Consider the following 12,531-nt stretch of genomic DNA (forward strand, 5'->3'; position numbering starts at 1 on the left):
ATTTCTTGATTTCCTATGAACTTACAGCCAGAGTTTTTGGAACTTCTATTTGGCCTCTTTAAAAGTTTTTTGAGTTCTTCTTTTATCGTTGTATTTACTGTAGAGTCATAGACCTTGGTAGAGGGTATTTGGGCTGTCCTGTGGGTATAGAGGGTAGCAAATTCAGAATCCTTCAGAGGCAGGCCGGTGATGCAAATGGATGAAGTTGGCTAGTATAGGGCAGGCGGGAGTGGTGGGGACTATGGTGAACCAGAGCATCCAGGTCCCATCTCACGGGAGGGGCCCCTGCTCAGTGCCAGCCAGTTGTTACCATGTAGGTGTCTGAGCCTAGAGTTGAGAACTCCCAGTTTTTCAGGAGAAGTTACAATGCAGGATTTTAAGATAAAATTTCCTGATTTCTAAGATTACTGAGTTTGGACCACTGGCTGCCTGTTTTTCTCTTCTGATCTAGTGGAAAGGGTTATGCTTTAGAGGTTTGGAATTATTCAGCTTGTGTCTGAATCCTGGTCCTGGCTTTTATCTGTGGCTGTGTGACCTTAGGAAGAATTGCATGGTGATTGGGAGTCCATGCTCTGGAGGTAGACTGCTTAGCTGTGTGACCTGGACAAGTTTCATAACCTCTCTGTGCCGGTCTCCTTATCCAAAAAATGAGAATAACAACAGTCCCGACTTCATAGAGTTGTAGTGAGAAGTAAGTGAGTTAATTTGTACACGAGCATTTATGGCATTTCCTGGCTGTTAGGCAGGCATCAGCTGTTCTTTGGATCTCTCTGAGCCCCAGGTCCTTGTTTTTAAAGGGATAACTTCTCTGGATTATTATGGGAACTTGTGAGATGATGTGTAGCAGTGTGCATGTGACAAGTACTAAATACACGGTAGCTATTTTTATTGCTTCTTTTATTTTGCTTTTATTGATTTTACTTTATTTTTTTATCTCATTTTATTTTTAAATTTTATTACAGACAAGAACAGTAAAGACCTTACCCACTGCAACATACTTACAGACAGATCTAAGGCTAGACCTGGTTGACCTTTTTGCCACCCCATGCCCCAGGCCAGATTCTTGTATAGGTGGTTCTTGGTTGAGTTTTCTTCCTTCCCTCTCCTTAATTGGGGGCACTCCTCAGACTCAGTCTGCAGTCCTGGTGAATGGGTGTAACAGTAGCCAGGTTTCACTCCGTTGTCCACAGCCGTCCCTAAACTGGCTCAATTCCCACCTCCCATCCTCACTTGGTGAATAATAAACATTTAACTTAATTTTCTAACAAAGACAAAATTATCAGCATCCTCACGTGTATTAATTACTCCCATGCCTTCCATGGTTTTCTGATCAGTAGTTTAAAATGACAAAAACTGCATAAATATACATGATGAACGTGTCAATACTGATGTAAGAAGGATAGCAACTTTGTAGAATTTGCTGACTAGTAGGCGCATCCCATAAGTTTTACATGTGTTAACTTACTTGATTATCACAATAGCCCCGCAGGTTTTGTGAGTAAGGGGACTGAAGCACAGAGAGATGAGGCAGCTTGCCCACAGCCACCCAGCCTCACAGCTAGAGAGAGTCAGGCCAGGATCCACCCAGGCAATGAAACAACAGAGCATGTATTCACAGACACCCCTCGATCCTGAAGGAATAGGGGGCAGTGTGACCTTGGTACCCCACAAGCCTCACACATCCACCAAAAGAGAGTAATACTGGGTCTTGTCTGGCGACGTCGTCACGGGAACTCTGGGCATCATTTTATATACTAAAGCGATGAAGTTTTGATACCTTGCGTGTGACAGGATAATAGCACATACGCTAGATAATGTACATTGTGTTCTCTCTTGTGGCATTTGTGTGTATATACACATTAGTGGTTTTTTAAACTGGTTTAAAATGGTTCTTTATGCAAAAAGTAACAGCACATGCAAAATTTTTTAAAAATCAAATAGTACAAAAGGATAGGCAGGGAAAGGCAAGTCTCTCTCCTACCCTGGACTTTAGCCCTCTAACGTGGGAAGCGACATGGCCAGATTCCAGAATTATTCTGGGCATATATAAATGTAGACAGAGTCGTGGTTTTTTTTTTTTCTTAAAGGCAGATAGGAGCATATTCGACACATTCCTCTGTACCTTACCTTTCAAAAGTTTATTACCTAAGAAACCATTCCGTATCTGTGTCTGTGTCTGTATCTGCATGTATATCCTCTTCTTTTCCCATTTTCATGGCAATGCAATGTTCCATTAAATGACCATGCCAGAATTCCTTTGACCGCAGATGATGGGCATTTAACTTCTTCCCAGATCCTTCCTGTTATGTGTAATGTTGCCGTAAACATTCTCACACCCCTGTGCGCGCACGCAAGTAGACCTGCAGAACAGCGTGCTAGCGGGCCGAGCACAGCCCATCCAGCCGCCCTTCTCTGGGGGCTGTCGCAGTGTATGCCCTTGTCAGCCCTGCGTACTGTGCCTGCACCCGACTCCATGACCTGCCCTGGGTATCAGCCTTGACTGGTTAGAAATAGAGTGGTAGTGTCTTATTTTGCACATTCGAGAAACAGAAACCCTTGTGGCCGTGCCCAGCCTCCTCTTTCCCTTCCCAGGTGAACATGGATGACCGGTTTGGACAGATCATGATCGAGAACCTGCGGAGGCGACAGTGTGACCTGGCGGGAGTGGAGACCTGCAAGTCGTTAGAGTCACAGGTCAGAGAGTGAGGACTCTGGTGCCCTGAGCCCCCAAGGGAAGGGCACCTTCTCTTCATACATCTGAGAAGCTGGGGCTCCACGGGGGCCGCTAATTCATCAGGCTAGGGAAGTCCAAGCCCTTGGTGTGGAAAATACACATGGACGTTTCCTGTACACTAGGATTTAAAACTTTCATCATGTGGATTTTCAAACAACATGAAAGTAGAGGGAATAGTAAAAGGAATAGCGTGTGCCCATCAGCCCATTTCAGTAATTCACATTTTGTCCATATTGTTTTATTTATCCCCAGTTTTTGTTGGTGTTGTCACTGGAATATTTTAAGGCAAATCCCAGACAGTATATCGTTCTGCCCGTAAATGCTTCAGTGTGAATTTCCTACCAGTAAGGACTTTATTCCCCCTGGGATCATGGTAATACCATGGCCACACCTCACAAATCAGTCAGAACTCCTTCATAGCACACACTACGCAGTGTGTGTTCAGATCTCCCGAGTTGTTTAAAAAAAAAAAATTCTATAGTTGGTGTGTTTGAAATAGGATCCAAACATGGTCCAATCTTTGTATTTGACATGCCCCTTAAGTTTTAAGATCAAGTGAAGTTTCTTAGAATCTTATAGACCTTGTTTTGAAGACTTTATTTATTAGAGAGAGAGACAGACAGCATGCGTGGGAGGAGCAGGGGGCGGGAGGCGGGAAGAGAGAATCTCAAGCAGACTCCACATTGAGTACGGAGCCCAACTCGGGGCTTGATCCCAGAACCCTGAGATCACGACCTGAGCTGAAACCAAGGGTCAGACGCTTAACTGACTGCGCCACCCAGGTTCCCCACTGGAATCTAATAGATTTTTCTAAATATCTTCTTTTTTTTCTGCCTCCATTAAATAGGTTAGATTTTACATGTCTTAGTCACATTACCACTCGAATGCTTTCAAAAACTATTGCTCCTAGAGAAGTTTCTATATTTCTCTTTAATATATACTTTAGTGACTTCTCTCCCATTATAGCAATGCATGTTTGGTGCAGAAAATTGGAAAATAAGAAGAAGGAAGATAGGGGCCAGGATAGGCTTCTGAAAGAGGAGTCATCTAAGAGAAATTTTCATGTGCTTTAAGAGTGTCTTGGATTTGTATGCCAGTGCCTTGTACCTTCTCCGTTTCTCTCCACCACACATTCTAGAAAGAACGGCTCCTGTCGAATGGGTGGGAAACGGCATCAGCAGTCGACATGATGGAACTGTACAGCAGATTGCCTCAAGCTGAAGTGAGCAGGTGCGGGATCACCAATAGTTAGCCTCACGGTGAACAATTATGAGTTAAAGACATAACTGTCTTTAATGTAAAAACAACAACAACAACAAACCCTCAAACCCTAACTAGATTTATTTTGAAACAGGTTAATCTGCTAATACAGACTAACCACTAATAGCACCTTGAGAGTAACTCATTAGCCACTCACTGAGATAGGGTTTATGCCAGCACAGATTATTTTAGTCAAAATAAGCAATTGCACCTGTAACACTCCCAGAGCACCCTCTGCAAGTGGAAATTTTGCACAATCCCTGTGTTTTGGAGGAGGAGGAGAATGATGTTGTCCAAGGGCTTCAGGGAAAAGTCTGCTCGCAGATTTTTAAACGGACTTCTCCCCTCATTATAAAATAGATTGTTTGAAAACAATTTTCAAGCTATGTATGATGTGCCTGAAATAGAAAATAGTTTCGCACTCTGTAGCTGCACCTTCAGAAATTGCTGTTGTTAATAAGCTGAGGTGCGTTTTTCTATGTGTATATAAAGGTGAATATTTATTGATATATAGGTTTCTGGTTTTTGAATTAGTAGATTGATACTACATGCATTGGTCTATAAATCACCGTCCTCTTTTAGAAACTTAACAATTGCTTGTATTTCTCTTCACATACCAAAATATACCCAAATATAGAAGGTTCCCGTGTCCTGTTCAATGATGCATAGTATTTATATTGTTATGTGGATGGATTAATTGGTGATAATAATTTTATAGTAATTAAAAAGTAGCGTATAGAGCTGGGCATTTAGTTGTGCCTTATTGTTTACTTTGTTGTGCTTTAATTTCCCTGTTATAAACAACACCACATTTATCTCTGCGCAGTGTTCGTGCCAGCTTTAATTCAGTTCTTGTTTTATCGTTACTTTATACTCCCTGGTTTGTGTTTCCTCTTGCCTCTGGGGACCTACAGGTATAGGTCTCTGACAAGATAATCAGAAGAATTTTAGGCCTTGCTTCTCCACAGAAGTTGCTATTAATTTTTTAGAAGTATGACTATTTTTTCCAAATGTTTACATCAAGGCCTTGACGGGTTGTGAAAGAGATGTCTCCATGTGATCGGGTCCATGTTTTCTGTAGTCTTCTAGAATTTTCCTTTCCCACAGGCTGGTTTTCTTTTGCTACATGTCTAGGTGCTATTTTGAATAGCCCTGGTCAGGCATCTAAAGTAGAAAGGCTCTAGCAGCTCTTCTGGATGCCCAGGGGTGAGTCCGTAACTGGTGGCAGCTGTCACGGGAGCAACTTTTTTCTAGGCCGTCATTTGTCTTGTATTGCCATGGCCTAGTGTAGTCAGCGCTGTGTATCCCTGACAGAGGAGGGGAACGAGGTGGGAGGGCTTTGGTCTGTCTGCGCAAGGCTGCGCACGAACAGCCCTCCCAGGTGTGGGAATGCCTGGTAGTTTGTGTCTGCATTTGCCCCGGGGCTTCTGCTGGATACTATGTATAAAAAAGAAGTCTAAGGCAAGCCTGTTTATTTAACAAATACGAGTGCCAACTGTGCACCATGTACTTTCCTAAACACAAGGCGACCAACAGAGATCAAAATGGTCCAAAAGATACGCCTGCCTTGGAGTTTCATGTTCTAGGGAACGGCTTCACAATCTAGTGTCTCCTAAGAGCTGAACTTGGTGCTAAACATCCTGGAGCCTTCATTATGGTGCTGGTGTTTTGTAGAAGCAAATCTGCCTCGTGTGTCTTCTGGTAAGATGAGTTGGGAGACAAGTCAAGTACCTTATGCATAGTCACTCTCAGTTCAGATGTGACCCTTAGGCCTGCCTACCAAGACAGGAACAAAAACACAAATACAGAAACGTGTGTAGCAAATGCACATATGTACGCCCCTCCCTCCACCCCCAGCCTGGACTAATGGCAATACCTGAATGTTAGCAATGACTATTATGAATAGTGGACATATGGATCATTTTAAATTTTCTTCTTAATACTTTTTGGAAATGCCTGAAATTTCCCCCAGTGTGCCCATATTTTAACAGAAAAAAATTTTTAAGCTATTTTATATGTTTTGCATATTTCTTTGTGTGTGCATATGTTTTAAAGCTTACATTTTAAATGCTTTTTTGAAAAGAAATCATACCAGCACATGATAAAAGAAAACAGACAGAATAAAGTAATGTAGAATAAAAACAAAAACCAACCCTTCAATCCTGTTCCCCTCACTACCAGTCTACTACATTCCTTCAAGAGACAAGCACCATTACCAGTTTCTTCTGTATTTTCCAGAGGGGAGCTATGCATATACAAACGTGTATATCCCCCACTTTTTCTTTCATAGATAATAGTATGCCCTGCACATTATTTACTACACAACTTAGGTTTTGAACTCTGTGGTAAGCATTAGAGGCTGTTCTGTGTCAAGGCATATAGACCTATTCCATTCTTTCAGATAGGTGCATATTATCCTATTGAATGAATGTGCTTTAATTTATTTAACCCAGCTCTTCTAGTTTAAGGTTTTATGCTATGATGCTGCAGTGAATATTCTGGAACGTACCTCTTTGTACTCATAGGGTAAAATCTTTTTAAAAAAAATTTTTAATATATTTATTTGAGAGAGAAAAAGAGCAAGAGAGAGACCACGAGCTAAGGGAGGGGCAAAGAAAGAGGGAGAAGCAGACTCCCCACTGAGCAGAGAGCCTGATGTGGGACTCGATCCCAGGACCCTGAGATCATGACCTGAGCTGAAGGCAGACGCTTAACCGACTGAGCCACCCAGACACCCCTCATAGGGTAAAATCTTAAAGGCAGAATTGCTGAGTAAAAGGATGTGCATTTTCAACATTGATAGAGGAGATCAAGTTGCGTGCAGAGAGGTTGTACCATTTTGTAATCCGACTAGTAATGCAGGAGAGCACCTTTCCCCCATGTCCTTGCTAAAGTCCATATCGGCCTTTTTTTGATCTTTGTCAATCTGATAGTTGAAAAAGTATCTCGTATTTTAATGAGATTGAGAGCGTCTTATTTTTCTTTTTCGGTGAATATGTCTTTTAAATGAGTTTTAAAAGTTTTTCTCATGAAATATAACAACTCTTTACAGAGCAGGGAATCTACCCTTTGTCATTTGTGTTGTAAGTTTTTTTGTAGTTTGTCATTTGTCTTTTGACTTTATTTATGGTATTATTTTTATAATAAAGATAAAATGGAACCCCACCATACATACTATATTGCACCCTCTTCTTCTTTCCTCTTAGTATGATATGAACATCTTTCCATATTCATAAACTTTGGGTCATCATCTTCATTTTTAATTGTAGAGCTTGTTATTGTCCTACTTTTGTTCTCCCCACAGAATAGAGTCACTTGAATTCCTGGATGAAATGGAGCTTCTCGAACAGCTCATGCAGCATTACTGCCTTTGTTGGGCAACCAAAGGAGGACATGCACTAGGTACGTGATTTTACTTTTGTTGATTTGCCCTAGAAGTGGGGATCTGTTTGTCTCCAAACTCCATAAGGCATGCCTGGAAAGAACTAGAGTATCGGATGCATGTGTCCAAGAGCAATAGGCAGAAAATGAGCTGTTGTATCCTCTGGTTTTGTAGCACAGAGACCAGGTGAATCGTTCAGGTAAATCACGTGTACCAGCACTAAGAAACCCACAGCCCTTTAGAGGTCTCCTCGGGCGTTTCCTCTGTTGGAGGGGAAGAGACCTTGAGAGTTTAGAGCAGTAATCTTAATAAAAGTAACCGATGTTTGTCTTTTGAATCACCTTATAACCAGGTTTCCTAGAGGTCAGGCACACAAATCATTCTGTGTGTCTCCAGCAAACACATGCAGCTGTGGGTCACATTTCTCCCCTTACCTTCTGTGATTAAGGTGAAGTCCCCTCGCCTAGCAGAGGAGGGCTGTGGCGGGAGCGTGGATCCTTGTTCAGTGTTACTCGCTTCCTCGGTCTTGACCCAGTTCCTCCTTTACAGCTGCCCCACGTGGGTCTTGCTTCCTCCGGGGTCCTCCCTTGGGCATCTCTCCGCCCCGTGGAGACTATTTGAGATCCCAGTGTGACCTTAACTGGAGTAGCCGCCATTCAGGTGTCCCGTGGACGGCGTCCTGCAGACTCGTCCAATGACATACAGCCTTAGGCAGGGAGCCCAGACAAAACACAGAACATGACACAGCAAGGGCGGCCTCCCACTCGAACATTCCATGCTGACATGAGGCTGTTAATCATCCCCCTGGGGCTTAGCCATCCAGTAGTTTATAAATTTACCCAGCAGTTCAGCCCACAAAATCCTTTTAAATTTGTCTTTTTATTTAAGAGAATTTATTAGTGGGGTTTTATACTGTTACCCACACACACCTCCAATTTTAAAAACGTCATCCTTAATAGAGACTTTGGAAGCTTCTAAAAAGTCCAGTGAAGAAGAGAAAAATCAGCTGCGTGCCCATCACTCAGAGATAAGATCTGGTAGCTTTTTCCTTCCACTCTTTTTCTAGCTATGTTTTCTTTTTAGCAGAATTGAATTTCTGCGCTTATGTACTTGGAGTCCTGATCTTTTCCACTTAAGTATCCTAACAGCCGTTTCCCCTCGCTGTGAGAAACGCTCAGTGAGCATAGTTTTCACGGCATTATAAAACTTCTGTCATGACACTATGTCCAGATTGACTCAGCTTTGCCACACTTTTGGAAATGTAGCTCTTTTGTAATCCTATTAAGCTGGTTCTAGTTTTTATAAAGTAACAATACCGGGAACATTTTTCTGTCGGGGGCTGCTGTGTGATGTCAGTACTGTACGTGTGAGGTGAAGATCGCCCGTCTCTGCATTTGCTCGGGGCTCATTGCTGAGTGGGTAGACTTCTGGAGTTAACCGCAGAGCCCATAAGCTGTGACAGTGCTTTCTGAATCCCTTCGAAACCCCCATAAACACAGCCTCGTCCAACCCCTTGCTTCCTTGTGGATGATCTCCTCTTGCCACGCAATAGAGCAGAGCTGCGTGAGGAGGTGTGTGGCCTGTGTTCCCAAGCCGGTGGCCGTGGGCCTGGGGTTCGGTAGTGCCTTGTTCTCCCACCTTAGTCTGCTTGCTCTGCTCTACGGTGTGAGTCTCTTAACAGCGTCTGTGTGTTTCCTTCCCTCAGGTTTGAAGGAAATCACTTACTAATCTGTTGGAGGCCCGTGCTGAGCCAGGAGCTGAAGCCACTGACCTTCCCAGAGTTGCTGGGCTACATTTCCTGGGTGGTGGCCAGACCTGGCCCGCCAGCCTCATCCCACACCCTGAGAAGCCTCAGCACCTAGGGCTGTCACATCACCTTCTGTGCCCGTTGACTTCTCGTTGAAATAAACCTGTTGTTGCCAATCGCCCACGCGTTGGTCCTCCGCCGTTCCTCGCTCCCCTGGGTGGGCTCTTGTTTACCTCCATGTCAGCTGGAACCAAAGATCCTGAATCTTCCTCCAGCCTTGGCTTGCTCCCTCTGAGTCAGCCTCAGCTCGGGCCCCAGCATCCACGTGGGGGTTTACCTTGACCTGGGCCTTCACCTCCACCCAAGGCGAGAGCTCTTCTCGGCTCCTGGCTCTGCCTTGGCCGGGATCTGCCTGCTTAAGTCCTTCTTGTTTATTGCAACCGACTGGATGATGGCCCCTAAAATGTCCCCTCCTGTCCCTCGAACCTCTGAATGTGTTACCTCATACGGCAAAGGGGGTCTGCAGGTATGATTAAGCTAAGGACCTTGAGATGGGGAGATTACCCAGGAGTATCTGGGTGGGCCCAGTGCAATCACAGGGTCCTTACAAGGAGAGGCGGGAGGGTGGGAGGAGAAGGAGGTGTGCTCATGGAGCCAGAGAGGAGCAGTGCATGTTGGAGATAGGGAAAGGGCCAAACCAACTGTGTAGGTGGCCACCGGATGCTGGGAAGAGCAGGAGAACAGACTCTTGGAGCCTCCAGAGGAACCAGCATTACTGACAACTTGAGCCCAGTGAAATGGATTCCAGATTTCTGGCCTCTTGAGCTGTAAGAGAGTATTAGTGTTTTAAGCCACAAGGTCTGTGCTGATCTATTACAGCAGCTACAGAATACTAACAGAGTTAGACAGATGTGTAGGGCCCAGGGCGCTTATCCTGTGATTCAGAAATGTAAGGCCCGTCCACCCCTGACGAACCCTCTGGTTGTTGACTGGGGCCGTGAACCTGATCCTGTGTGTGCAGGATGGCAGCCCTAGAGAGAGGACAGCCCCGTCTCCCACCAGGCAGAATCCCCGGTCAGTGTTCTAGAGAGTGGGACAGCATGTCTGTTGGTGGGGTTGACTGATACAGTGTGAAATAACATCGAATCGCCCCTTGAAAAAGTAACTTCCTTTTCAGGGGTCTTTTGAGTCTTAAGAAGTTCAAGGAGAAGCTCTCAGGCTGGTACTGGTATGTCTTTAACACTCCTGGGGACCACTAAGAGTCCTGGGGACTCTTGGGACCAAGCCATTAGTGGATGGATGGTGAATCCATTTAGTGGATCATGTCCACTATTTTAGAAAACTATAGAATAGAAAATTTTAACACATAACTAGTAGGAAAGGTGAGTATTGCTTTTTGATACTTTTCATTTTTTTTTTAAAGATTTTACTTATTTATTTGTCAGAGAGCACAGGCAGGGGGAGCGGCAGGCAGAGCAGGCAGAGGGAGAAGCAGACTCCACGCTGAGCAAGGAGCCCGACGTGGGGCTTGATCCCAGGACTTTTTCCTCCTCTCCGTGCCCAGTGCTTCCTCCTCTTCCTGGAAGCCCAGGACTTGGTGTTCATGGGTCACCATAGGCTTCTTCCTCCCTCCGCCTCCCTCCTTCTCCCACATTTTGGTTATTCATTCATCCATCAAAGGACATTAGATGTTTCTAACTCTTGGGTACCGTGAATAATGCTGCTGTGAACATTGGTGTCCAAATACCTGTTTGAGTTCCTGCTTTCAATTCTTTTTAGTGTATATCCCCAAAGTGGAATTTTGGATTATATGATAATTGTTTTTCATTTTTTGAGGAGCCTCCATACTGTTTTCCATTTCACATTCTTGTCAGTTAATGTAAAGATTCCAGTTTCTCCACAACCTTGCAACACCTGCTATTTTCTGGGTTGGTTTGTTTTGCAAATAGGCATTCTAATGGGTGTGAAGTAGAATCTCAAGGTAATTTTGTTTTGTGGTTCCCTAATGGTTGGTGACCTTGGGCATCTTTTCAAATACTTGTTAGCCATTTGTATATTTATAGTTTTAGGTCTTATATTGAGGTCTTTCGTACATTTTGAGTTAATTTTTGTACATGGCAGGTAAGGCTCCATCTTCATTCTTTTGCATGTATCCATCCAGTTTTCCCAGCACTATTTGTGGAAGAGACTGTCCTTTCTTTGCCTACTGAATGGTCTTGGCATCTTTGTCAAAAATAATTTGACCATATACAGGAGGGTTTATTTCTGGGCTCTCTATCCCCTTGGTCTATTTGTCTGTCTTTATGCCACTGTTTTGTTGTACCTGTGTAGTAAGTTTTTAAGTGAGGAAGCATGAGAATTCCATCTCTGTTCTTTTTCAAGATTGTTTTGGCTATCTGGGTTTCCTTGAGATTCCATATGAATTTTTGGGTGGGTTTTTCTATTTCTGCAAAAAACATTTTTGGGATTTTGATAGGTACTGCATTGAATCCGTGGATTGTTTGGGTAGTAATAACATCTTGACAACATTAAGCCTTCCTATCCATGAATATGGGATGTCTTTCCATTTACTTATTGAAGTTGTCTTTAATTTCTTTTTTTTTTAATTTTATGTTAGTCACCATACAGTACATCATTCGTTTTTGATGTACTGTTCCATGATTCATTGTCTGCATATAACACCGAGTGCTCCATGCAATACATGCCCTCCTTAATACCCATCACTGGGCTAACCGATCCTCTTACCCCCCTCCCCTCTGAAACCCTCAGTTTGTTTCCTGGAGTCCATAGTCTCTCATGGTTCATCTCCCCCTCTGATTTCCCCCCCTTCATGTCGTCACCTTTAATTTCTTTCAGTCATATTTTATAGTTTTCAGTGCACAAGTCTTTAGTCTCTTTGGTTAAGTTTATTCCCAAGTATTTTGTTCTTTTTGATGCTATTCCATTGCAAATGGAATTTTTTTAAATTGCTTTTTGGATTATCTTTAGTGTATAGAAATGAAACTGATTTGTGTGTGTGGATTTTGTATCCTTCATCTTTGCTGAATTTGTTTATTCTAATAGGTTTTTTGGTGGCATATTTCCTATTTCCTATTCTATTGAAATAGAGACAATTTTCTTTTATCCTTTGCAATCTGGATGCCTTTTCTTTTTCTCACTTAATTGCCCCAACCCAGACCTTCCAAAACTGTGTGGAATAGAAGTGGCAAAAGTGGGCATCTTTGTCTTTTCCTGATCTTAGAGGAAAAGCTTTGTTTTTCCCCATTAAGTGTGATGTTAACTGTGGGTTTTTTCATATAGAGCTTTTATTATGTTGAGGTAGTTTTTTAAATTCCTATTTTGTTAAGCATTTTTATCATGAAAGGATGTGATTTTTGTCCAATACTTTTCCTGCATCAATTGAGATGA

At 43.2% G+C, this 12,531-nt stretch overlaps 1 protein-coding gene across 1 annotated transcript in view; it reads left to right on the plus strand.

Annotated features, from left to right (window-relative positions):
* LCMT1 (leucine carboxyl methyltransferase 1) overlaps positions 1-9,304 on the plus strand; it is a 48,379-nt gene extending 39,075 nt beyond the window's left edge. Inside the window, exons 8-11 of the mRNA XM_064592868.1 lie at positions 2,593-2,694; positions 3,873-3,964; positions 7,299-7,396; positions 9,082-9,304. Coding sequence (XP_064448938.1) covers positions 2,593-2,694; positions 3,873-3,964; positions 7,299-7,396; positions 9,082-9,104 — 315 coding nt within the window. The 3' untranslated portion in view covers positions 9,105-9,304. The remainder of the gene's footprint in view (positions 1-2,592; positions 2,695-3,872; positions 3,965-7,298; positions 7,397-9,081) is intronic.
* The last annotated feature ends 3,227 nt before the right edge of the window (positions 9,305-12,531 follow it).

This window comes from Mirounga angustirostris, unplaced genomic scaffold (genome assembly GCF_029215605.1).
Source record: "Mirounga angustirostris isolate CCGP_5_RB_7025 unplaced genomic scaffold, mMirAng1.0.hap1 SCAF_5, whole genome shotgun sequence".
In the NCBI taxonomy this organism is placed as follows: domain Eukaryota; kingdom Metazoa; phylum Chordata; class Mammalia; order Carnivora; family Phocidae; genus Mirounga; species Mirounga angustirostris.